The 27,985-nt window shown below is 49.4% G+C and overlaps 1 protein-coding gene across 1 annotated transcript in view; it reads right to left on the bottom strand.

Moving 5' to 3' along the window:
- Positions 1–27,985, bottom strand: part of HAUS3 (HAUS augmin like complex subunit 3) — a 163,853-nt gene that overhangs the window by 22,242 nt on the left and 113,626 nt on the right. The window contains exon 4 of the mRNA XM_069632125.1: positions 7,326–7,554. Within this exon, the coding sequence (XP_069488226.1) occupies positions 7,326–7,554 (229 nt within the window). The remainder of the gene's footprint in view (positions 1–7,325; positions 7,555–27,985) is intronic.

Genomic DNA, 27,985 nt, shown 5'->3' with positions numbered 1-27,985 from the left:
TCCATCACATCATCCGGGAGGTCCCAATCCTTATACCTCGACCTTTCAGATACCAAGCGTGAAGGTTGAGAGTCCTGACCTCTGGATGGAGAACCTGACCCCCCTCTCGCGAGAGCAGATGCTCTTGGTAGGGAAGACGGTGTGGAGGGCAGATGGACATTTCTAGAAGGTCCAGGTACTACGCTCTCCTGGCCCAATCCGGAGCCATGAGGATCATGTGGGATCTGAACCTCTAACACTTGAGGAATGACGGAGACGGGAGGAAACGCATACAGCAGTGGGAATGACCATTCTACTACAAATGCGTCCCCTAAGGCTCCTCCCGGAGGAAATTCCCTTGAGCAGAATCTCTCGCACTTCCGGTTAACACTGGTGGCGAAGAGATCGACTTGTGGGGGTTCACCAAAGGGCAAATATCTCCAGAAGGACTTCCTGAGCCAACTCCCACTCGTGAGAGATCGTGCTCTGCCTGCTCAGAGCGTTCGCCGCCGCATTTTTGTCTCCGGCTTGATGAACTGCAGAGAGCGGAACCAGAGCTGCATTGCCTCTCTGCACAACGGGAGTGACCCCACCGCCCCTTTTTTGTTGAGGTAATGCATGGCCACTGTGGTGTCCGTCAGGACCAGGACACTCTTCCCCCGCATACATAGCAGAAAAGCCTTCCGGGCTAGCCTGATGACCCTCAGCTCTAACAGGTTGATGTGGAGTTTGGACTCGACGGAGATCAACGACCGCTAGCGGTCAAGTCATCAGCATGAGCGCCCCATCCTGTGAGCGAAGCATCCGTCACTAGTCACCTGCGGCCATGGTTGCCAAAACGGCTCCCCCTTCATCAGGTTCCCTTTGTTGGCCCACCACAGAAGATCCTGGGAGACCGAGAATGGAATCTGAACGGGATCCGACATCTTGCCTGATAAGTGTGACAACTGCATCTTGAAGACCCATTGCAGGGATCTCATCCTCTGCCTGGCCTCTGGCACCAGAAACATGCAGGATGCCATGAGGCAGAGCAACCTTAAGAATTTGAAAGCCGGGAGACTCTGGGCATGTTGAAACTTGTCCACCATCTGCACAATGTGATGAGCCCTCACCTTGGGAGGCGAGCACTTCCCCAAGGACGTGTCCAACACAGCCCCGATGTACAGGAGCTGTTGGGAAGATGTCAGATGTGACTTTGTGAAATTGAGGGAGAAGCCCAGCCTGCGGAGGGAGCGGCAGGTGAGACTGAGGTGATCCAATGGTGCTCGGGAGAACGCGCATGGACGTGCATGAACAGCCAGTAGACGTGAATCCCACCACCAGGTACGCCGCCGCCGCCACCACCACCACCACCATTAGCTTGGTGAAGACCCTCGGGCGGAGGTCAATCCGAACGGCAGGACCCGAAACTGAAAGTCACCAGCCGCAAAATTCAAGTACTTTCTGTACTTGGGATGAATCGGCACATGAAAGTAAGCATCCTGGAGGTCCAGAGACACCAACCAATCCTGAAGTTGAAGGGCCTGGAGGACTTGAGAAAGAGTAACCATCTTGAACTTGTCCTTCCTGAGAAGTTTGTTCAAAAGTCCAGGATAGGTCTCAATCCTCATCCCCTCACCCCCCATCTTTCTTTGGGATAAAAAAATATGGGGGAATACCATCCCTTGTTGCTCTCCGCTACAGGCACCAGTTCTATAGCATCTTTCTCTAGCAGGGTGAAGATTTCCTGTACAAGGAGCGGATAGAAAAGGGAAGGCAGTAACCGTGGGCAATTGTATCCAGAACCCACGCATCTGAAGTAATGGCTCGCCATTTTTCGAGATGCTGAGACAGTCTGCCCCCAACCGGCGAACCATGGAACATGGCCTCATGACTGTTTTGGAGCGTCTGCGGCAGCGCCTGAAGGCAAAGAGGCAGCTGCCTGAGCGGCTTTGGCACCTCTATTTCCCAGACCATCACGGGTACTTTTTCGCGGACCCCTTTGAGTATCGACTCCTCTCGTCCTACCAAAGTAGGAGTAGTAACGAAAAGAGCTCCCCCCCCCACACTGCTGTCCACTAGGACAAAAAAACAGAGGTTGACGCACAGCTGCGCTTAAAGACTTTCCAGCAGCTTTTGAGGTCTGCAACCTCTCAAGGCCCTCCGTCAGCCTTGCTGCCAAACAAATGCGCGCCATCAAAGGGCATGTTCAAAAGACGGGCCTGCACATTCGGAGCAAAACCAAACTACCGCAACAACGCAAATCTGCGTGTAACAGTGCTTGCAGCCATGGAGCAGCTAACACTGTCGGGCGTTTCCAAACCCGACTGAAAGGATTCACACATGGCATCCTTGCCATCTTGCACGAGAGCAAGCCGCAAGAGAAACACAGTTCCACAGTGTGTGTGAGTATCTTGCCAAGGCACAAGTGGAGTTGGCTGATTTCAGTGCCTTACTCCCCGCAGAAAACACCTTGCGTGCCCAACCATCGAAGCGTCTGTCGTCCCTTTCAGGAGGGATGGTAGGGTACACTGCCTGCCTCGAGGTGGCCGTAGCCGACTGAAACACCAAACTCTCGGGAGTGGGGTGAGATGAAAGGTAGCTGGGGTCGCTACCAGAAGGGCGGTATTTCTTAGTTAACGATTTGTTAACTGCTGGAAGAGATTCCGAGGCCTGCCAAGCAGCAGCCACCCTTTTCTGCAAGGTTAAATGAAATGGTAACACTGGTCAGGACGGATCTTGATCCAAAATGTCTGTTAAGTCATCCTGAATAAAAGCTTCAGGAGGATTGGACCAACCAAGGTATTCAGTTACTCTAGCCATATGTCTCCTGTATGACGACTCAGCATGAGCCCCAGGCTCAGGCCTGCCAAATTCCACGCCAGGCAAAGTGTCCAGGCCACTAGCGTCATGAATCGATTGTCTCAAGTCTTCCAATTGGCTATACCCTGAAAAGACAGGATCCACATCAGGCTCAACCTGGTCAAGATCTAAATCGGACCTCTCCTCTTCCTCCTACTCATAGAGGTCATGCAGATGGGGGTAAAAGTCCCGTCTCGGAACAGCCGAGGGTCTGGAGTCCATAACAGGCCTAACAGACTTGGAAGTAGCCTTCCTTGGAGGATACACAGTACCAGGGATCTCCGACGGTAAATTCCGGCCAAAAGGCCCCAAAGGCGTCGAGAGCGACGATGGCTTCGGCGTCGACTGGGGGGGCGACAGCTGTACGAAGGCAAAGCTATGACGTCCGTATCCGACAGACACAGCGCCGACGCCGAGCCCTTAGCAGATTTCTGCGGTTTTGGTGGGGACGAGGACTGAGACCTGGAAGCACATCTCTTGCGACCATCCTGAGCCTTGTCCAAACGGGAGCTCGAAGGTTCCCGATGAGCATCACGCAGAGGACCCAAGCCGGAAGAAGTACAAGCCACGGATCGAGACTGTTTCTTGCCGGCTTCGTTAGAAGGCGCGGACGGAACCGTGCCCCGCTACTGAAAAATCGCCAACATCTGCTCCAGAGTTGAGGACTTAGTTGGACAAGCCACTTTCCTTGCGGCTCCATCTTCCGAGGACGACGGGGAAGGCGACCGGTGACAGCGCTTCCTAGAATGCCGAGACGAGGACGAATGGCGGGAACCACTCCAGAACCGAGACCCCCGTGACTCCTTCCGACGTGGAGAGTTGCCCCTCGAATCGTGGGTGGACATATCCTTGGACTTACAGAACTTACTGGGTTTAGAACCCCGACCTACCTGAAGCTTTCCCTTATGCTCCCGCAAGGCCTTAGCAGTTAGTGACTGGCATTTGGAACAGTCGTCAGTGTCGTGACTCTCACCCAAGCACCACAAACAAATGCGATGTGGGTCGGTAATCGACATTTTCGACTTGCAGTCCCCGCAGGTCTTGATGCCAGACCGTTGAGTCTGAGGGGTTGAAGAAGATGACATATTCACAAGGAATACACGAGGCGCGCCGAGTCTCCGAATCAAACACGTTTGCAGAAAAAACAGGCTACGGGCGCCGTGCGTCCAATTTATAACATCCGCTGAGGTCGCCCTCAACTGAGGCCTATCAACCCGACGACGTCAACGTAGGGCGCCCTCTGCCGAAAAGGTTTACGAAGTACACAGCTGTGGACATTACATGTCAAAGATGCGGAATACGTTGGAGGACACAATCCATTCGAAAGGGGAGAAAGCATATGATTACATAATGTATTATTCTACACGGCACTGACCCAAACCAGATCTCTTTACTCAACTCTGTGTATATACAATCCAGCAGTCCTGGATACTGATCAGTTTTTAGGCAGAATCTCTAGTGGAGGGAAAATATTACTTATGATTGAGGTTTTACATTTTTTACAAGAGGCATGTGTGATAAACTTAAGATAATGTAAGACTAACACCAGGGCCGTTTACCTGAATTATCCCCATACAAGGGTCAGGCAATGTATCAGTATCGCACACACTCGACGGCCCTTTCCCTTCTCCACAGGGATAAAAGGTGGAACAAGAGAGCACAATACGAGCATGGCAGACTGCACAACGAGACAGCTACCCAGACCCGGCATTTCAAGAGAAGGAGAAAGGCGGCAGATATCGAGAGGCTAACAAAGAGACATGACCATGCCCTTTTCGACGCAGACCCGCAAAACCTCTGCAGAGGGAATTGTAAGGCCGAGGACAACAGCCCAAGTGTGCTGCAACAGATGTCAACAGTACACGGAGCGTGTTGATGCTGATAAATGGAAGCGAGGGAGACTCCTGCTTCCGTGGTACCGGCCTTGACTCCAGTTACGAGGAAAGCCAATCGGTTCATCACAGCCGGTGAGTTGAGGGGCGAACCGATAAGAGCCGGACACTGGTGAATGACTGTTGCAATTTGGTAAGTTTAACCAAGTTCAAAGAACTGTAAAAGTGTTAAGGGGAAACCAGCTGCAGAGGGCATAGGCACTACCCGAGTGCTAACTCGAGAGATTTTGGTCGAACTCTGTTTGAGTGAAACTACAGTTAACAGAAGGCCGTAAGAGAGCCGCCAAGTTAGGTCAACGTGGTCATACAGGAGGTCAAGCAAAATCCTTGTACACTGCAAAGAAAGTAAGGGAAGGGAATCCTGCAAACATGCACGAATGTGAATGTAAAGTTGGCAAGAGTGAACCCGGAAGAGGGATGCTGACCAAGAGGGGGCATAGTCTAAAGTCCCAAGAAACAGTGTGTGGACAAAAGTGAATCCGGTCTAGGGATGTCCACTGGAACTGCTTAAAAAGACATTAAAGATTTGCGAGTGAAAGAATAGGCCATAGTGAACCCAGAGAAGGGAGGCTGAAAATAAAAAGAGGTCAGCGCCCGGAAGAGAGGGACCCAGAGGAGAAGAATCCTCTACCTAAGAAAAACCAGGAAACAAACTTATTTTGTTGACAGAACTTTTGTTTTGTTATTTGAATATGTCAGGCCCTCAAAGGCAAAAGACTTTCCAGAGACTTGGCCATCGAGGCTCCTGATAGACTGGAACAGAACTGTCGACTCGCGCTGGGAAAGCGCGAGTGTCTTCTGTGCTCCAAGAGCCCACCTTTCCCCATGCTCGAAGCATGGGGAAGGGAGACCCAAACTACGGCATCCTGACATATTATTTGTGAAAACTTCTTTCTTTTCTTGAAAACCACCCCACACCTTTTTTGTATTAGTTGTAAGGTTTGGCAATAGGTTTCTTAGTATAGGCCCTTTTTATTTTGACTCCACGCCATTAGGACTGCCTTATTTTCATTAGATGGTCGACGCTTGCACCTATCTTAGATTTAGGTGTAGATTAGGCGTTTTTCCAACCTGCATACAGTTTAATAAACACCCTTGAACTGTGATCACTTTTGTCTGTCTTTACTGTTGCCACCATGAGTTCCTTACACTATACAAGTCAGAGTATCTGAAATACGACTAAAAAAAGGTCACAAGTTATGACCGTCCTCCCCAAGCTGTTATTCCTGTTCCAGATGCTTCCAATAGTGATCCCGGACTCTTTTTGCCAAGATCCAGAGGGCCATGCTCTGTTTCTTGTGGGCAGGTATGAGATCCAAGAGTGGCTTAGAGAACATTGGTCCTGCAGAGGGAGGAATGAGATTCCTGGATCTGGTGGTGTATTATAGGGCAGCGCAATTAAGGATCCTGGTGGATCACCTGGAACCTGATTCGAGGAAACAGTGGGTCCATATGCACAATGTGGTCCTGGTTACCCTTTTAGGAGTGGTTCTGTTAGTGCAGCAGAATATCCACCAAGAGGGTATTTTTACGGCCTTCCCACCCAAGTTGGATATGGGCACCGCCTCTGCGGAATCTGATAGATGACCCATTGCGCTTTCAGTCTTGGTATGAAGCAGATCTCTCAAGGGTCAAGCAGTTGTGGGTGGATGGTAAGTTTTTAACTCTAGCTAGAATGGAGGAATGCCTTCACATGGAAGCTTTCCGTTTTTCCGTTATTTACAGGCATGAGGGGTCGTACATCTAAATTATACAGGGAACTGAGGAGTGGTGACCGCTCCAACTGCCCATCAGGGACAGCGAGGTGGGCCAGAGACCTGGCGACAGATATTACAGACCAGATGTGGTCTTCCATCTGTAGGAGGGTCAAGAAGTCCACGTGGTTCCTGCAATATAGAATGCAAGCGTTCAGAATAATAATCGCTGGCATTACCCACCGGCAACACTGGCAAGATATACGTGGGGCAGACTTGAGGTGCTGGAGGTGTAGGCATCCGCAGGGTGATTACTTTTATTTGCGGCGGGGGTGCTCTCAGATACAAAGACACTGGACTGAAGTTCTGGCCTGGCTCAAGGACTTGGATGGGACACAGCGGAAGCAGTCTCTGAGACTGTTGTTGTTTGGGGTTGATGTGGAGGATAATAAAGCAGGGGAGGAGGGCCATGTGGTGCGCACCATGCTTGTGGCAGCCAGGAGTTGGGTGGCGCTACATTGGAAGTGTGAGGGCGATCCCAGGAGTGGGTGCAGAAGGCACAAACAATATAGGACATGGTGTATCTCACAAACCTGCTTAATGAGTCTCGCACGGACATAGAGGGTGCGTGGCTTCCATTATTTACCAAATATGGACGTTTACCTGTCATGGAAAAGTTATGAGTTTTGTATTGAGGAAAATGGCTGTAACATTTGAATATGCATGGAAGGGTTGCAGGGAGTCTAAAAATTGGCAAGAGCCAAATGTTGTTCAAAGATATGAGGTTTCATGATAATTTAGTGTTACAAAAATGACAAACTATTTTTAAAAATAGGACACAGGTTTCCAAGGCTGCGAGTAGTGATCAACAAGCATTGAGGAAAGAGCACAGGCAGTAGAAGTAAAAAACAACACTTACCTGAGCACTAAGCAAGTAACAACTCTCCCCATAATACATTGAACTACGTAGTCTCTCCACATCAGCATCCAGCTTGGACAAAATTAGAGACTGTTCTTGACTCGATACTCCTAACCGATCTTGTAACAAGAGTATGCTGTGCATCAATATTTTTGCAACTTTCTCCAAGCCTTCATACGTTTTGAATAAATCCTGGTTCTTACTCCTTACTTCCAAGGCCTGATAAATACTTTAAAGAAATTCCATCAACGAAAAAAGAATCAGATTTCTGTAAAATATACACACATACACAAAAGAAATGCAATCCTACTGATATCTGAATACCAAATGTGCATGCATAGTAGGATGTCAAAACTAAAACATCTACTAACTGATAGCCACTTATTCTTTCATACATGACACTTGTGAATGTACTAAAATAGTTTAAAAAAAAATGTTATCTGTATTATGCACGAATAAAAGGAGGCAACATATTTATTTACTAGCAACCGTTGATATCTTTCACAGATGCATATACTCAGATGTCAGGCAAGGATATTTCTATTTTATTGGTATAGTTGAGTAACTTGAACCTATCCAGCCTAACTGTTTTTTTAATTGGAAACCTGTGGCAATCTGAAATTCAGTACTGGGCCGTGATGGTTTCACTAATAACAAGGGAGGTATGACAGGCTGCATGTGAATCAATGAGAATGCTAAATGGTAGAGAACCGCAAACAGAAAACATTTTTTCCAGCAATTCATCTTCTATAGATTTACATTAAAAGCAGTGCTAATCGTGGATTGAGGGTGACATGAGACGCTTTAGGACAATGCAATCTTCACCTGTGTGTTTGTTTTTTAAACTTAAAAACGGCCAGACCATAAATGTGTGTTATTGCTTCTGGAGAGGCTAGTATCGCCATCTACATTCTTGAACAAGCAGAATGCACAATGAAATGGGCTTGAGAGACTGCAGTTAAGTGCAGACTACACAGATATCACTGCGAATGGAGAAAACGATGGGATGGCCAGACAACTTATTCCTGGACACAGTCGCATCATTTATTCATGTACAGGGTGCATACCAATTTTCACAGTGTGTATGGGCACAGCATTATTGCAAAATGGACAATCATCCAAATGAAGGCAGACATGGTCATCTGACCTGATAAGATGGACTGCTACTGTTGTAAGAGTATTGCCTTATGAGCCAACACAAACTGTGTAAATCATACAAAGTGAAGACTCCAGCGAAAGGAAGAAAGTTGAACTTATTGGTCCATGACTTGCGACACAAGGGAGCTCATTTTGTCTGGGGGCATAACTTAAATTAAATGCGTAAAAGCCCTGCATGAGGGTTTTACGTATTTCACTTACACTGCCCCAATTTCATTGATGTGTATGGTGGAGAGGAGGGGCAGATAGTGTGTTAAGATTTTGCCTCCCCCTTACTCTCTGCCATGCAAATACTGCAGCACTGGCGCTAGCATGCATTTTTCTGCTTGGGCAAATGCTGCAGATTCCTATGCAATCTGCCTGCTTTTTACACCACCTGTATAATGTTCCTAAGGGGAGTAAGGAACAAATTACTTACCTGTAACTGTTGTTCTCCAGCATGGGTCTGACATGGATTCACATGCTCATGAATATTCCCCGTCGTCAGGCTGGGAATCCTCGGTAAAGAAAAATCTGTATCAGTTTCGTTTCTGATCTGTCTTTCGTAGTAGTAACCAATCACTGATCTCTGTGTCATACTGACCACAGCCAATGACTGCCCTCTCCCTAAGCCCCGCCTCTGGCAGCCATCCTCACATTTGGTAGCACGTAAAGTGGCAGTATGACCAAGTGAAGAGCCGCAGAGGGGTAGGCGGGAGGGTTCGCATGTGAATCCATGCCAGACCCATGCTGGAGAACAACAGTTACAGGTAAGTAACTTGTTCCTTCTCCAGCATGGGGTCTGGCATGGATTCACATGCTCATGAATATAAGAATACATAGCAGTACACACATGCACAACCACGGGAGGTGGCAAAAGGCTCAACATTAAGCAATACAACAACTCAACATTAAGCGTCTCTTACCTCCTCACCAGGCTCACCTTAAGCGAACAGGTTGCGCAGCACTGCTTGGCCGACCCTGGACTCCTCCCTGGAATCCCGATCGACGCAGTAGAATCTCGTGAAGGTGTGCGTCGACCTCCACGTAGCAGCCCTGCAGATGTCCAGCAGGGGTACACCAGATAGGAACGCCGTAGTAGCAGCGATCGCTCTGGTCGAATGGGCTCTTCGACGGCCTGGCAGCGGTCGGTTAGCCAACCGGTGGCAGTGCATGATGCAGCCGGAGAGCCATCTGGAAATAGAAGACTTCGAGAGAGCCTTCCCTTGATTCACAGGTCCGAAGTTCACAAACAGCTGTGATGTCCTCCGAAAACTCTTTGTGCGGTCCACGTAGAACTTCAGCACTCTAGCCACACCCAGCGAGTGCAAAGTCCTCTCGGCCGGCGACAAAGGAGACGGGAAGAAAACTGGTAACACCAGGGGCTCGTTAAGATGGAAGTCCGACGGCACCTTGGGCATAAAGGAGGGGTGCATCCTAAGCACCACCCTCGAGGCATGGAAAGTCAAGTACGGTGCTTTGCAGGATAGGGCCTGGATCTCTCCTACTCGTCATGCGGAGGTAATGGCCACCAGGAATGCAGTCTTCCACGACACAAACTTCATCGGTGCGGAGTGCATCGGCTCGAATGGGGGCCCCCCCATGAGCCTGGTCAGCACCACGTTAAGTTCCCACCCCGGGGCCGGGGCCTTCACCGGCGGGAACGACCGGAACAGTCCTTTCATAAACTCTTTTACTAGTCGATGGGACCACAGGGATGTCCGTCCTGTGGTTCTGGTATATCTGGAGATCGCCGCCAGATGAATCTTAATGGAGGCATGGGCTAGCCCAGCCTTTGCCAGCGATAGCAGGTATGGCAGCATTTGAGGGGCCGTAATCCGTAGGGGGTTGATCTTCTGTGCTCGGCACCAAATGGAGAACCTCTTCCACTTGTGACCGTAGCATTTGAGAGTCGAGGACGCCCTGGCCTTTGCAAGAACCTCTCTGCAGTCGGCCGGTATCTCGTACCCTCCAAACTCTAGCGCTGCAGGAGCCAAGCCTGCAGGTACAGCGACGCCGGGTCGTGGTGGAAGATGGCGCCTCCTTCTCTGGAGAGAAGATCTGCATCCGCCAACAGCTTGATGGATGGGGACGTTGACAAGTCCAGAAGGTCCGGGAACCAGATCTGCCTCGGCCACGCCGGTGCGACGAGGATCATCCTGCACCGGGACCTCTTGAGCTGGTTGATGAGTCGAAGCAGCAACGGCAACGGAGGGAACGCATACAGGTATAGGCCGTCCCAAGGGAATGCATGCTTCTCGGCTGGGGAAACCTGCTGGCGAACCTCTGGCACTTCGAGTTCGCCGCTGTTGCGAACAGGTCGATTTGGGGTTTGCCCCATCGTCGGAAGAGTTGATCCACCTGATCCTGGCACAGTTCCCACTCGTGACACGCGCGCAGCTCCCTGCTGAGCGAGTCGGCGATGGTGTTTCTTTCTCCTGCCAGGTGGAAGGGAACCGGGAACATCCCCTGGGCGACCGCCCAGTGCCACAGATCCTGTGCCTCCCTGGATAGGGCTGGGGATCTGGTGCCTCCCTGCTTCCGTATGTAAAACATTGTCGTGGTGTTGTCCGTGAAGATCCGCACCACCTTGCCCTTGAGCGACGGAAGGAACGATTTGAGAGCCCAGAACACGGCTCGGAGTTCCAGGATGTTGATGTGCAGGAGCTTCTCCTCCGGGAGCCAGAGGCCTCTTGCGTGGAGATCTCCGGTGTGGGCGCCCCAACCTTCCAGGGAAGCGTCCGTCGTCATCGTCTCCTGGTACGCCGGCGTCTGAAAGTCTGTGCCTGCCGTGAGGTGCGCTCGAATGCCCCACCACTGAATCACCCGCCAGAGCACCTCGTTGAGGGGGACCCTGTCTTCGAAGGTGCCCGTCGCCTGCATCCAACGGGCGTCGAGAAATTCTTGAAGAGGGCGCATCCGTAGTCTGCAGAGGCGCACCAGGTAGATGCAAGAGGACATCATCCCCAGGAGGGACTTGATGGACCTCACCCTGGCCACGTCCGTGGCTAGCAGGTGCTGCACTTTGCCCAGAATGGTCTTCGTCCGTTCTTCCGACGGTGCCGCCAGGGTAATTTATGGCGAATCCCAGGTCTGTGAGTAGCTGGACGGTCATCGCAGTGTGTTCGACGGCGAGTTCCCTCGTCCTGGAGCGGATGAGCCAGTCGTCCAGGTAGGGGTAGACGTGAATCCCCTGCAGGCACAGCCGCGCTGCCACAGGTGCTAGGCACTTGTTAAAGACCCTGGGGGCCGACTTCAATCCGAACGGCAGTGCTCTGAATTGGTAGTGGCGTCCCTGGACGACAAACCTGAGGAACTTTCGGTGACTTCTGAGGATGGGAACGTGGAAGTAAGCATCCTCCAGGTCCAGCGACGATAGAAAGTCGCCTTCCTCCAGCTGTCCCAGCACATGCTGGAGGGTGACCATCCTAAACTTTTGTGACCTGATGTATTTGTTCAAACGACAAAGGTCCAGGATGGGGCGCCAGCCGCCCGTCTTCTTCCTGACGAGGAAGTACCTTGAGTACACCCCGGAGCCTCTTCGGGACGAGCTCGATGGCGCCTTTTCTGAGCATCGCCCGTACTTCCAACAGCAGTTGCGGGACGTGATTTTCCTTCCTGGCCACAGGTGGAACGTGAGGGCACTTCTTCAGGAATTCGATAGAGTGTCCTCTTGCCAGGGTATCCAGCACCCAACGGTCGGTGGAGATGGACTTCCACACGCCGACGAACTTCGTCAGCCGGCCTCCCACCGGGGTGCTTCGGTGGGGGCCCGAGGCCACGGCCGGTTCAGTCCTGCTTGGAGGTGGTGGCCTTGCCGCCCTGGCCACCTTGCCGACGGCGGCGAGGCGCTCCCTGCTTGGCGCTCCCTGCTTGGCGCGACCCCTGTAGGCCTCCTGAGACGAGGAGCGTGCCGCCTGGTGGTAGGACGACGAGCCACCGCTGGATCCCTTGGAGGCCTGTTAGGGAGAATTCTCTGTTTAGGCTGAATTTCCTAACCTAGTGAGTCCCCGAGCAGCTTTGCTGGATTTCGGGAGTTTGTTTTTTTCCATCCTGCCAAGAGTGAGACCCTTTTCCTCCCACTCTTGGACATGTATGCGAGTAATTCCTTTGAATGTCAATGTGTTCTATGGGCTATGGGGTCTTTTTCTCCATAGGGTCTCATATGTTTTTCTATGTGTGTTACACCGCACCCTATGTGCCGTAGCACTGGGGCGTCCTAGCGGACCCCCACCATAGACTCCATACCCAGGGACTGACTACTGTCTCCCTGGGCATGTAAAGTCACCATTGGCTTTACTAGACCTAAATTTACTAACAGAACTAGTGCAAACCATCTTATTGTGGGCGTACTAGTAGGGGTAATTCGATTACTCCTGGATCTGTTACTCGAGGGGGCACTGTCCCGTCCCCCCTCGTCGAGTTTTGGCTGGTGGCAGTGGAAACTACTTGTTATGTTCGACCCCGAACCTAACCCTATGGGATTCGTCCCATTGTTGGAGATTGATACTTTTCCTCGTTAATCTCTAACGTACCACTGGTCTACTTATCGTAAATAAGTTTATCGGATGGTATTTTCTGCCAGAACTCGGTTTTTAAAAATGGCGTCTGTGTTCGTCTCTGTGACTCCTAAACCAAAGGTTGAGCCCTTTGTTCCACTTTTGGCGGGCTCTGTACAGAGACCCTCCAAAGTGGTGCCATTCTGTCTGGGTTACCACAGGGGTGTGGGAGGGGGTTTAGGCACCCTGGACCGAGTTGCCTTGCCAACTCCGGTCGCACTCTGGAGTGATTGGCCCAAGTGGTGAGCCTTCCCGCTCACCACTTCGCATGTGTTGATTGACAGCTAGGCTGAATGAATGGGGGTTTTCTGCATAAAAGCAGGGCTTTTGGGACTGGATCTTCAGAAGTCGCAACAGGACCTAAGAATCCGACGAGGGTAACGCTGAGCCGACCTGCAACGACGACACCTCCGGTGGAGCCCTGCTGAGCCGACTCACCACTGACAGATGAGATCTCCCTGCCGGAGAGTCTCTTCCCCTGACTGGTGGGAACTACCAGTCCCCTTTGCTTTTTTTATTCGCCTCAGGACGCAGTGGTCGAATTGCCCGTGCAGCGCACCTCGGCTAACCGGATAGCCACTACCCCTGTACCGCGACCAAAAGGTGGTGCCTTGTGACGGAGCACTCCGTGGCTGGTCTCTTCCCTGGTGGTGCACCGGACTTCACTTTTCTTCGACGACGAGAACATCTCTACTCTTGGCAAAGACCCGACGTGCATCCACCACCAGGAACAACTGCCCCCGCCAGAGCTGCCCTCCACAACAAGGTACCGTGTCCGCCTGGCTTCCCTTTCGATCGGTTCGAGTGAGGTGTCTTAATCCTCTCCTTTCCGTTGGGTCGCCTCCAAGTTTTTCTCATTTATTGTTCTGAACTGGTTCAATCTGCCGATAACAATTTGCTACAAAGACTTGAATGCATCTCCACTAGAGACTTTTTGGGACATATCGCCTTGCCTCTCTCCGAGTGGGCCTGGCCTCTGAACTTTATGATCTATTGTGGTTCTTGCCTTCATGCCTTGCATTTTTCCCGTGAATTATTGAACTGTTTTGCATTCATAACCTGCTAATTTTTCTCTCCCGTCCTAACTAATATTAGAGTGCCATCTAGGTTGAGGCATACATCTCTGTCTGTAAATAAGTGGTGCCGGTAGAACCTAGACTTGTCGAAATATTGCTAGGGGGATTGATCGTTTCTTCTTCGTAGAGTAATTGTGTTTGATTTGTTTGCCGTAATAGTGCCATAGTGTTTTTGATAGACGTTTCGTTATAAATAAATACCTTAATATCTTTACACTGAGCCTCGTTGTGTTTGCTTGTCTTGCTGTGAAGAATTGCCCTATTGTGTATACTCCACATACTGCTTAACTCTTCTTGAGGGAAGTCTGACTGCTCAGCCACAGCTACCAAGTGAATCTGTGTGGTACAGACTGCTACCAAGTGGGTTTACTGCCAAACACCTGTAGTCCTAAATCTTTTGCAGTGGTCCCAGAGGGAACTGCAGAGGTTTCCGCCTAACAAGGCCCCTTGTCTGCCTCCGGAGCTCCGAAAGGGCCGTCGTTGCTGAAGGGCTCCTAGGGCGCGGGCCGTCTCCATGTCCGTCTTTATGGCTTGGAGGGATTCGTCCACCGCCTTCCCGACCAAGTTGCTGCCGTCGAACTGCATGTCCAACACCCTGGTCTGGACGTCCTGACGGAAGTTGGCCGCCCGGAGCCACCCTGTCGTCGTAGGCAAACTCTGTTGCCCAGCTGGCAGAACCCGGTATCCGCAATATCGGTTGCCACCGTTATGGCGTGGTCCGATGCCACCTCGCCTTCTTCAAGTATTTCCAGGGCCTCTGACCTCTTGTCGTCCGGTAGGAAGTCCAATATGGGGGCCAGCTTAAACCAGAGCTCCCTGTCGTAACGGGCCACGATCGCAAGGGCGTTGGCCGCTTTGATCGTCGTCGTCAGCGCCGACGAAATGACCCGTCGCCCCATGGCGTCCAACTTCTTTCCCTCGCCGTCCGGAGGGGAATACAACGTTGAGGCTCCTGACCCCGCCGCTTTCTTCTTCGCCGCCGCCGAGAAGACCGAGTCTGGCGTTGGCTGGGCCCTAAGGCACAGGGGAGCGGTCTCTGGGACCCGGTACTTCTTCTCGTACCGGTCCCGTTTGGCTGGTGCCGTGGAGGGGTTCTTGAGTACCGACAGGCCCTCCTCCCAGATGTCATCGATTAGAGGCACCGCAATGACAGTCTTCCTCTTGGCCTCCCGGCGCTGATAGAGGAAACCTTCCTTTTTCTGCTCCTCCGGGCAGACCTGGAACAATTCGGACGCCCTGGCGATCATGGCGTGGAACGAGCAAATCTCGTCGTGCGGAGAGGCCCGTGCGACAGGAGACCCGTTCCGTCGTCGTCTCCCTCAGAACCCGTCGTCGAGCCCACCGCACCGTCATCTCCCGACTCGTGGGAGGATGAGAAGGGAACTGCAGGCCTTACGGGGGCGAGCGGAGGAGAGGGTTGGGTCCTCCGTCGTTTGTTCTGAGGACTTCCCGACGGGCCAGGTTGCGGGTCCTCCGGCCTGGGCCGTGGTAATCTCGTCCTTATCTCAGAGCATAAGGACTGGATTGCAAACAAAATGGCCGCTGAGCTATCGTGAGGCCTAGGTTCCGGCAGCCCCGTAAGGGACGGCTGCTCTTCCTCGCCATCGTCGTCTTCCTCGGTTATCTCACGAGGATCTTCCTTGCGGGATCGAACCTTCTCGAATCGGACTTCGAGATTCCTCACGACCTCGGTCAGCTCCCCCTCCGAGGCTGACTCCGAGCTCGAGGAGGCTACCGTGCACCCCCCCCCTTTTTCTATCACGGGGGCCATGACGATGGGCTGAAAAGAGGATTCCCTCCTTAGCGGCAGGGAAACTCTAGTCCCGGAGGCAGTCTCCGCTGGCGGGGTCCCTGCCGGCTTGGCCAGAGTCACCGCGATCGCCTCGATAGAGGCCTTTGCCTGCTGGGTAGGGGCCTTCACCACTTAGGTGCGTCCTGGGCCTTCTCCTTAGGGGGAGGGGCGACGCCTCGCTCCCCCTCTCCCGAGATCGGACGGGGCTTCTCCCGAAGCTTACCCGGGGTCTCGGACTTCTTCCCCGAACCGGAGCGCTGGCTCGTGGTTGACGGTGCCGGGGAAGGTGCGCCCTGCCTGGCGACCGAAGAGCCTGACCTTTCGGCGCTCCCGGAGCCAGCGGACTTGCGGCGCTTGGCCTGGTGTTGGGCCCCCGTCGCCGAGGCGCCCGCACAGGACTTAGAAGCCCGCTCGGACCCTTTCTTCTTCTTCTCACCCGTTGAGCCCTTCTCCAACCAGCTGGCGAGACGGGATCGACGGTCCCTCATGGTCCGCTCCGACAAGTTCTTGCAGAACTGGCAGTCCTTCTCTACATGAGTCTTGTCCCCATGAAGACATTAGAGGCATCGCGAATGTTCGTCCTCCTTAAACACATTCTGCAACCCGCATCCAGGGCAGCTGCGAAACAGCTTGGGTCCGGGTGACGAACTCGCGTCCTAGGCCATCTCGAAGTAGGCCGCAAATCTTCTGGAATCCTCCAAGAGGTTGATTCGACGAAATCTTCACCCTTGAAGGGCGTAGGAAAATCCTGCAACGGGTACCCGTTAGTGGAAGTAGAAAAGGTGGAGCTTGAGGCTCGATTAACCGAAAAAAGTGAAAATTCACCTGAAAAAGCGCGAAACACGCAGTAAAAGCTCGAGAGCTAAGCACGAGGACTCCCAACACTTGAACGTGCAGTAAAAATCTGAGGATGGCTGCAAGAGGCGGGGCTTAGGGAGAGGGCAGTCATTGGCTGTGGTCAGTATGACAGAGATCAGTGATTGGTTACTACTACGAAAGACAGATCAGAAACGAAACTGATACTGATTTTTCTTTACCGAGGATTCCCAGCCTGACGACGGGGAATATTCATGAGCATGTGAATCCATGCCAGACCCCATGCTGGAGAAAGTCGGTCATGCCCGATCTGCTCAGAATGCATTCACACTGTACTGTATTGATTCGGGCGATTGCATCAAGTCATGTCTAAATCCACAAATATGTTATTAAACACACAATAGTTATCATAAACAAAAAATAGTTCTCACAAAAAATACACCTGTTTTTTTTCAATAAAAAAATCAAATTAAAAAAACACTGCACTTGTGACGGGGGTATCACACTGACTCAATTTATACATGCAGTGCATTTTGACTGCCAATTCATTTTCAAATACTGAAAACAGTAAATGTTCCACCATTGGATGCGCTGCCGTCTCACACAAGTTTTGCATCTGTTATAGCAAAAGTCCTCATAATCAGTCCATGTACAAAATGTTTTTCAATTGAGACGTGAATAGTTTGTTGCGTTATTTAATTGTCTTCGTTTCAAATAAGGAGTTTCAAATAACAGAGTTGTGTGCCAACACATGTTTCGACCTCAACAGGTCTTTCTCAAGGCAAAACTCTGCTCAACAAATATGGTGTACAGTGTTTCAATACATGTGTGTATCCCCATGCATTAAACAGGGTAAATAAATACAGGAAAACACATCAAAACAATAAAGTAAGGTATACATTACCAAGTCAAGAAGTCATAATCAGTTAACACTGACGTTACCTGCACAATAAGATTACTAGAACTGTCCAAGTGAATGTTTCTTGGTCCGCTCATCAGCCAGCCTTTAAAGGCAAAACCTAATAGAAAAACCTGTGCATATCTAAATGTAAGCAGGATGATTAGGACAAGAGTCTTATCCTAATCATCCTGCTTACATTTAAATATGCACAGGTTTTTCTATTAGGTTTTGCCATTAAAGGCTGGCTGATGAGCGGAACAAGAAACATTCACTTGGACAATTCTAGTAATCTTATTGTGCAGGTAACGTCAGTGTTTCTGCATTTGGGATTTCACCTCATGCACATGCTTCGGAGGCAATTTATAACTCGGATCAATCTATTACATGTCTTTACCAGGTTTTCTCTTTTGGAACATAGAATGTCAGCTTCACGAATATTGACATTTTTTCGTTTGTTATTATAATTGGATACATTACCAGTGAGATTTCGTATTCGGTAATTGCTGAATTGATACTTGGCGGCTTTGCATGATAATGATGGGGTTTTGGAATCGCAGTGCAAACAATATTTGGAAATGGTTACACATCGATTCACCTTGCGTTGTCTTGACTTGCATATATGTTTTGGCCCATTAGGTTCGGCGAGAGGTGCTGAACTGGTGACGCTTGGCCCCTGGTGGTGGCACGCGTGAATCTATTGCATGTTCGGCATCAATTGCAAATATGATACGGAGATGACACTGTATATCATACTAATGGATTCACTTAATGTAAGGCAGGTGCTGCAGCTGGTGACACAGGGCTCTTGGCGGTGGCACGCGTGAATCTTTGGCATGAGCCTTAGCATACCAGTTGATTAACTTTTGTACATTCGAGCTTGAAGTTTTCTGCTCTCATTTTTATTTCTCTCGTCATGTGCTGTTGATGACATGTTGGTGTGTTAACTGATCATGACTTCTTGACTTGGTAATGTATACCTTACTTTATTGTTTGATGTGTTTTCCTGTATTTTTTAACCCTGTTTAATGCATGTGGATACACACATGTATTGAAACACTATACACCATATTTGTTGAGCAGAGTTTTGCCTTGAGAAAGACCTGTTGAGGTCGAAACACGTGTTGGCACACAACTGTTATTTGAAACTCCTTATTTGAAACAAAGACAATTAAATAACACAACAACCTATTCACGTCTCAATTGAAATACATTTTGTACATGGACTGATTATGAGGACTTTTGCTATAACAGATGCAAAAATTGTGTGAGACGCCAGCGCATCCAATGGTGGAACATTTACTGTTTTCATGCTTTGTTGAGTGGGTTTGAGGTACCCACTTGTTCCCCCTGGGTGCAGCAGCCTGTCCGGTATTTTCAAGGAAGGATTCTGTCTAAACACAAAAGCTCGAGCGCTTCCATTTACCTGGCACACCTCAGCTTTACTGTTTTTTGTTTTCATTTTCAAATACTCAAGTCAGAGACATCTGCTGTTCACCCTATCTCACCGTCCTTTTGCAGTGACATAGCCCTAATATTAAGAAAGTAAGCAATCAGATCCGTGCCTCCAAAATCTACACGATTGTGGGGAGCCGGGAATGAAACTGACACAAGATTGCCATGTTTTTCAGTTAAAAACTTTTATTCAAGGAAAAACGGGGGTTGGGAAATTGCCTCTCCGACCCTGTTCTAAGAGGAATTTCCCTACCTAAACCAAAACTAGTCTGTTGGTGTCAGAATGTCCAGAACAACACTGTCAGGTGTCAAAAGTTCTATTCTGACCCTCACACTAAAACTAACCTCTAAGGTGAAATAGGAAAATGTATTTAACCTTTGGGAGGTTTTGAAAAGATTTCACAAAATAAGAATAAATGGTTCCAACACAAATGTTCGAGGATAAGACGTCTCTGCTCCACAGGGTGTCTTCCCTTCCCCTGGATTCCTCTTTCCTCTGTGAAGTTTCACATAACAGTTCCTTTTGCCTCTTGTGGCTTGCAACAATGTTAACTTACAAACTTGTCTGACTTTGCAATATGTCTCTTTCTGAATACCCGTTATGCCTTGGTGTCTAGCTTTTTCTTTCCTCCCTGATTCACACAACTCCTTTCTAGCCCGATGTCTTTTCTCAGGACCTCCTTAGCGCCCCACAGTTATTATTGCCAGGTATACTCTCCTGCCAGGGCTTCTTGTTTTGACACACTTGTGACTATTTATTGAGCGTGGGGTGGGGGGGGTGGGAGTCTGATGCTGACAGGTAGTAGGTTCCATCGTCTTGGGTCGTAGGCATTGAAGGCTTGTTTTCTGGTACTTTCCTTTTTGTGGTGGCAGATTTCAAGCCTGCACGGGTCCTGGCTTCTTGTGGTGTGCTGTCCGCCGGATTAGTTTCTCGGCAAGGTAGCTGGGTGACTTGAGGGAGAATGCCTTATAGATGATGCAGCAAGACTTGAAGGTGAATTGTGGGAGCCAGTGAAGGTGGAGGGCCGGGGTGAGGTGGTTGTATCTGCATAGACCCTTGATGAGCCGTGCGGTCGCGTCTAGGACACGTCTCAAGGACACAAGGAAAGACGATGGGAAGGAGTGCACTGCCTCCATCTAGGTGGGATAGGACCAGTGCTCGAACGGTGGATATTAAGCTGTCCGGCAGGAGGAAGGGCTTGTCTTTCTGCAGGAGGGAGAGTCGATACCAAGCGTATACCCTCTTGCCAGGCTTCTTGTACTTACCCACCTGTGACTTCCCGGAATGGAAGGAGAATAGTCTCCTGCCAGGAATTCCTGTATTTTCACACTTGTAATCAAACTGTCAATCTGGAAAAATGAATACCCTTCATTTGAATGACAGACGTAACTTGATGGCCGTGGGCCAACCGTCTTATGCACTGAATTATAGAAATATAGACTTATGCTTGACCAACAAGCGGCCATTTTAAACGTAGCAAAATCGCCATTTTGCTTGTTAACCATTGCTCATTGCTTTCTGTCTAAAAACTGCTTTGCAGCATGCAATTCTTGCGGATTCTGCTTACTCTGCTCAACTGTTAACATTGTTGTCTGAATATGAAAGGACAAGGTCGCGGGACTGAAGAGTTTGCTGAACTCCTCATGAGTAGCCCATAAAGAAATGCCCACGCTCCCTCTCTGTAGCCTTGGGAGGAAGCTGCAGGGCATTTAATCACTTCACAGCTGCCAGCCAGTCTCGTACAATGGTAGAATATGTTAGAATAATACAGTTAAAGGCTTGAATTATGCTTCTCTTACGGCCCCCCTTCGCAAAACCCCTTAGAACGTGTCGGCTCCCAGGACACAAATAGAACCTCATAGATAGTAAAACTTGGAATGTGGCTCTTCCCCCATGTACAGATTGCTTCCAAGAACAGAACCACTGTGTTCTAAAAGATGCCTCCGCACTTTCTAAATTGCACATTGTTACAAGAATAGACATCGAAAGCATTATGATCGTCATATTCGTCGGATATGTCCATCGTCATCCCGAGTTCAAAGGAACTTAGTACAGAGGGGTGTTAAACATGTCATAGCTGATTGTATGATATGCATTTTGTATATATGTAACTGATGTACGTAATTCGCTCTCTTGCGTCCCTCGAGGTCTAGGAAACTCACGTCGTGGGGCGTGAGATCAGAATTGACCAATTGATACTATCTTTTGCTTGCAATAAACCCTAGCATTGGGATTTTGAAACCTCGTGTCTGGCGCATCTTTTCGTGTATGGTCATTGCCTTGTTTCCATAGCACGAGGGACCCCCTAGGGGCCCCTTTCAAGATGGCGCCCGAACAGGGACCCTCCCCCACTTACCCCATTGTATACGTTGTAACGGAGTAAAGGCGGAAGAACGGCGAGGACAGGACGGTCGAGCTGGGATCAAGAAGTGTACGGGGCGCCCTGTAGAAGAGAGAAGATTCCTTCCGCAGATCTGCACACATCAGATCCCTGATCGACGTACCGGGCCAGAGGGCAAAGGAGGCGAGGGTCCCGAGACGAGGCAGAAGCCAGAGAAGCGCAGACACGACGTGGGGAGAGGGTGCGTTAGAACCGGCGACTTGTTTTATCAGGTGAGTTATTCCCCGATTCAAAGAGAACCCTGGTTTTTGGTAGAGTGTTGATTTTGCAAACTCAAATGTCCAGGTAAAGTTGGCTAACCAAAGGGGAAGGTTAAAGAAACATGCCTGGAGTACTGTCCACTTTAGCGGGGCTTTTCAGCTGCGGTAGACAGTCCTTGGAATATGGCCAAAGTGCACCGCCTGGGGGAACGCCGGCCTATGATATGTATGCGAAATATGGTGTGGGTGCGATAATATTTTGTGAAATTTGGCATAGGCAAACTAGAAAGCAACCCGACCATCAGTGGCCGATTAATGGTAGTTTTGAAATGGGGAGAATAGATAACCTAGAGAGGGTGCTGATTAGAAAGAAAGCGCGACCTGCAGCTTTTGAGACCGTCAAAGATTGGAGGAGGGAAGCGATGCTCCGATTAAGGAGTAGAGAGAAGCATGCGCGTAGGCATAAAACGAAACTTGAGATAGCAGAAGAGAAGGAAGAGGAGGAGTGGACTGAGAGTCTAAGACGGGAAGGGAGACGGGACCAGATGAACATAGACAGAATATACCCGCAGCAGGAACTACACATAGCAGATGAATTAATGGAACATTTGTTAACTAACACGGGTCGAGGCCCAAAACCAGAATCGAAACCAAACACGCCAGCAGTGACTGCGTGGGCCCAACCAATAGCTCTCATACCCCCTTCCGTAGCCCAAGCACTTCCCCTCACGCAAGCATTAACCCAAGCCCCACCCACAGCTCGAGCCCTCCCACAAGCGCAGACCGCGGACACACAATTTCCCAGCACCCAGCAAGGCCCTTCACAGTTGCCGCCTGTGTCACTTGTGCCATCCGCACCTCCCGCTTTAGAGACAGATTCAGCACCATCCGCCCCTCCCGAAGTCGAGATTGAGACTGGGGAGGCGAGAGGCGGGGCTGAAGGAACAGGATTTGGACGGGTAACTCGAAGCGCGATCAGCAATGAGAGGAAGATTGAATTACAGCAAGAGGCAGACATGTACATAGAAGGAAATGATGGGACAGCAGCATTGGCCTCATTGTATGGGTACCGAAGAAGAGACGAGAGACAGGTAGTGTTGGAATGCATGGGGGAATTTCTGGTGGGAGAGTGGAAAAAGATACTTGGGAATTTACCGCCACAGCGGTTGTTAGATGTGAATAAGTTAGCACGCAGTGAGCAAAGAGATGAGGATGTAAGAGAACATGTTCACAAACTGATTGAAGTAAAGAATGAAATGGAAGACAGATATGCTGAAATGTTTGCTACACCCGAGTATAGTAGAGAGTTTATTAAGAAAGGTAGGAAGGAGGCGTCAAGGTTGAGTATGAAAAAATCATGGCCAAGAGTTTTTCCAGGAAGTACAAAGCATTTGCCGATACCGGGACAGATAGGCGATAAACAAAGATTGCAGGTATGGGTAGGGGAAACAATGCGATGGATGTCGAACACAAGAACGTCAGTAAAAGAAGTAAATGAGATATGTAATGGGTACCCATTGGAGATGAGGAAGGAAGCGATGCAAACAATAGTAGGGGTGTTGCTGCAGCAGGTCATTGGATACAATAAAGGTAGAGGTAATGCACAAGGCCGGGGAAATTTGAATAATATGCACAGGGTGTCATTGGGAGTAAATCAATGTGCGTACTGTAAAGAGGAATGACACTGGCGAGCACAACGCCCGCACCTACAGAATAGAGGTGGGTTTGGTCAGAGAAGGCCTCAGAGGACATCAGGGGTCAAACGGCCCAAGCAGAAGTAACATGCAGCAGCAGCAGGGATATACCAATGGAGGTACTCAAACCCAATCATATGGCCAAAACCAAGCACAACAGAACCAGACATTGAACCAAAGTGTTTCGAACCAAAATCAGGGCGGGCAGGGCCAACAGAGAAATGATCAGAGTGGAGGACATCGAGGGGGAAATGGGAATATTTTTGATACACAACCAAACACGTATTATAGCAGTAGCGGTGACTACACATCGGACGGTGTGTTATTTTCGCGATAGGACAGCCCACGACAGGGGTCGGAACCAGTGTCTATTCCCGTGAATCAGAGAGGACCCTACGTAGAAATGAGAGTCGGGAATAAGGAGCACCGTTTCCTTGTAGATACAGGGGCACAGAAGTGCTCGATAGACCACCACTTGGTTCCGGAGATACCACTGTCAGGGCAGAAGAATGTTTCTGTAGGGTTCGCAGGTACACCAGTAATTAACCCCATGTCCGAAGCTCTCCCAATTACAATAGGACCATTTACGGAACAGTGTCCATTTCTTCTGACACAGAATTGTGGAGAGAACTTGCTAGGATTAAATTTGTTGAGAAAATTGGGGCAGTCATACATTGTACGGCAGACGGGGTGTTCCTCACGATGCACCAGTGACGGAATTTATGTCAAAAGAGTTGCCAGAAGAGCTAAGTAGAGTACCAACCTGTCTGTGGGCAATGCATGATAATGATGTAGGATGTTTGAAAATAGAGCCAGCAAAAATAACTTTGAAAGAAGGTGTCACACTACCACGAATTCCCCAGTGTAAGATTTCTGTTGAAGGTGAGAAGGGATTGAAAAGCATTGTTACTGACCTGGTGAGATTGGGGGTGGTTGAGGAAATTGCAGGAAGCACGTGCAACAGCCCGATTCTTCCAGTTTACAAGAAAGGAGGCAATGAAGTACCCTATCATTTCATAATTGATCTGCGCGCATTAAACAAAGTGGTAGACCCACAATTCCCTTTGGTCCCAGATGTCACAACAATACTGACAATGATACCGGCCACTGAAGAATAATTTAGTGTAGTCGATTTGAAGAACGCATTCTTTAGCATTCCAGTGGATAAGAGCAGTAGATATCTGTTCGATCATTCACATTCACACGCATTCCACAAGGATATACAGAAAGCCCGAGCATTTACAGCAGAGCGCTAAAAGAGCAGCTAGACATGCTAGAATTACCCGAAGGTTGCATACTCTTGCAGTACATAGATGACTTGTTATTAGCTGCTGACACGAAAGAGATCTGCAAAGAAAGTACTGTATTACTCTTGACACATTTAGCGACCCATGATCATAAGGCAAGTTTGAAGAAATTCCAGTATAATCAAAAGGAGGTGTCTTATTTGGGAACCTACTTTCGAAAGAAGGGAGAAGATTAACACCAGAACGCATAGAAAGTATTTCTAGTATGCCTATTCCAAAAACTCAAAAAGGAGTGAGCTGTAATAGGCATGGCCTCTTATTGTCGGCAGTGGATCAGTCATTTTGCGTTGATTGTGAAGCCGATGATAAAGTTGACTAAAAAGGATGCAGAGATGCCTTTACAGTGGGATGAGGAATGTCAGAAAGCGTTTGAGCAATTGAAAGCTGCATTGTGTGCTGCGCCAGTTTTAGGCACTCCTAACTATAAAAAGTTCTTCAGACTATTTGAGTGAGAGTGAAGGATGTGCATTGGCGGTTTTGACACAGGAACAAGGTGGAAGAAATAGGCCGTGCGTCTATTTTTCTTGCACGCTGGACCCTGTAGCGCTCGCTACCACGATGTTTGCGATCCGTCGCAGCGGCTGCTGCGTCAGTGAAACAAACGGAAGTAATGGTATTGGTGCACACTTTAATTCTGAAGGTGCCACATGCTATAGACGTTCTATTAAATAGGACGCAGAGGCAATACCTCACCTCAGCTAGACTGACAAGATATGAGCTCATCTTGTTTGCACCCCACATCCAAATTATGAGGTGTAACGCATTGAATCCTGCAGAATTAATGCCACTGCCCATAGCAGAAATTGGTGACAACGAATCACCACCCCATGATTGTTTAATGATCACTGAAGAAGAAACAAAGGAAAGGATTGATTTGAGCTATAGCCCGCAAAAAGAGCCAGATGGGGAGTTATTTTGCGATGGCTCTTGTTTAAAATTACCTGATGGCACATCAACTGCTGCATACGCAATTACTACCCTAAAGAGAGTTGTAGAGAGCAGAAGGATCCCCTACAAATCGGCACAAGCCGCAGAAATAATAGCACTGACCCGAGCCTGTGAACTCTGAGAATCTGAACGTAAATATTTATACTGACAGCCAGTACGCCTTTGGCGTGGTTCACAATTTTGGCCAACTTTGGGCTGAGAGGGGTTTCTTGACATCACATGGAGCCAGGATTCAGCATGGCCCTTTGATTGTGCGATTGTTGTCTGCGCTCACGTTTCCAAAACGCCTGGCTATAGTAAAGTGCGAGGCGCATAAGAAAGTAATATGCAGAGTGGGAGAAGGAAACGCGTGTGCAGACAGGATTGCGAAGCAAACAGCCACAGATTTGGGGAATAAAATGATGACAATACAGACTGAGGAAGTACCTTGTATGATAGAGAATGGAGTTGCCACAGTCAAAGAAATGCAGGCTGAGGCCACGACCGAAGAGATTCAGGGGTGGGCTAAGGGCTCTGCTGAGTTAGATTTGGAAGGATGTCGGGTGGACAAGGAAACAAAGAACTGGATGTTGCCAAATTGTTACGTAACTGCAATGGTTATAATGGTGCATAGCCCTACCCACATTTGCGCAAAGAAAATGGTACAGCATTTATCCACAGTATGGAAAAATGAGCACATAAAAAAGAATGCAGAAAGATTAGTGCAGAATTGTATCACTTGCCTGCAACACAATGTAGGAAAGGGAACCGTGACTCCAGCAGGTAGTTTCGGCCCACCCTCTATGCCGTTTGAGGTAATCCATTTTGATTTCATAGAGATGGAAAGGTGCCAGAACTAGAAGTACGTGTTAGTGGTAATCTGTGCATTCAGCAAGTGGGTGGAGGCATATCCTTTAAAAGACTGTACTGCCATGTCCACAGCAAAAGTAATGCTGTAGGAGTATTTCTCCCGGTTTGGGTTGCCTCGTGTCATGTGGTCAGACAATGGCCCCCACTTTGTGGGCGCAGTAGTGCTGCAGATCTGTGCAGGTCTGCAAATAGAGAAGCGGTTCCACAGTTCCAGGCATCCCAGTTCTGCCGGGCTTGCGGAGAGACACAACGGAATCCTGAAGTCAAAGATATCGAAAATTTGCGCTGGGAGCAAGTTGAGTTGGGTGGATGCATTACCCCTAGCGCTGTTGTGTATGCGCACGTCTGTGCAGGCTAAGACTGGGCTCTCCCCTTATGAAATTATAATGGGAAGACCAGCAAATGTATGGTGCGCACCGCAGCCTAGAAAATTATGTGAGGTCGAGCATCCTATGTTAAGCACTTACTGTGGACTTTTAATACAAAAGTTGCGTTTGATTCATCAGCAGGTGCAGGAGGCGTTGCCGATGCGATATACAGGACCAGGACACTCACTGGAGCCTGGGAGCTGGGTGCTAATCAAGAACTTTGAACAGAAGACAGCACTAGCACCCAGGTGGCGTGGCCCCTATCAAGTACTTTTGGCAACACAGACGGCCATCCGAGTGGACGGACGTAAGGCATTGATCCATGCTACCCATGCCAAAAGGTTCCCAGCGTCACTGAAAACTTTGCCTGATCCAGACGACGAGAAAAAGACAACGGTCTCGGAAACGAAAGAAACTATTGCCAGTCCAGTGCCACAGCATCAGCCTGTGCGAGAAGTGAAACTCGAAACAGAGTTTGAGGAGGCTGCCAGTAAGGGGGAAGGGCGAAAAGTGCCCCAACGTTGCTCAGCGGAAACAACATCACTGCCGAGCGACACAAACCTGCATTGCAAACACGAGCAGAAACAACGCGCGTAACCCTTTGGCGCCCACCAGTTCTCGCAAATGCACCAAAGCCAGAGAAAGAAACTACATCATTGCCACGACGCCCATCGCTGCCCATCATTGTGCCACAGGCAGACACTGAGCCTGATACTGAAAATGCAAGGGCACTATTCACGGATCATACCATAGCAGGAGTGTATAGATATAATCTGCAGCCTCGACAGGCAAAGTGATCCACACATCTTCGGTGCTTTTTTTTTCTTCCTTTTTTTGGCCTTTGGTTCTACTCAAGGATGGAGTAGGAACCAGGGGCGTAGAGGAGAGAAGTGTGAGAATTGTGCAAGTCGGACAATTCAAAACTCACGGCTCCTCGGTGCACTTATAGAGTACCTGTGTCCTAAGCCAGAGCGAGACAAGCTGGATGCACATGGTACTCTATCAATAAAGAACTGTTCAGAGATCGTCTGAGCAGTGGGAGAAAGAACAACTAATCTTGCTCGGAGTGGATAAATGATCAAGGCTGTGAAAAGGCTGGGAGAATTGAACTGATATTTTTCGTTGAACTTTTCTGAACGAGAGACATTCATGACGAACT

This window comes from Ambystoma mexicanum, chromosome 6q, assembly GCF_040938575.1.
Source record: "Ambystoma mexicanum isolate Mex_15411 chromosome 6q, UKY_AmexF1_1, whole genome shotgun sequence".
Classification (NCBI taxonomy): domain Eukaryota; kingdom Metazoa; phylum Chordata; class Amphibia; order Caudata; family Ambystomatidae; genus Ambystoma; species Ambystoma mexicanum.
Note: the sequence above shows the minus strand (reverse complement) of the source record. Positions and strands in the feature narration are given on the sequence as shown.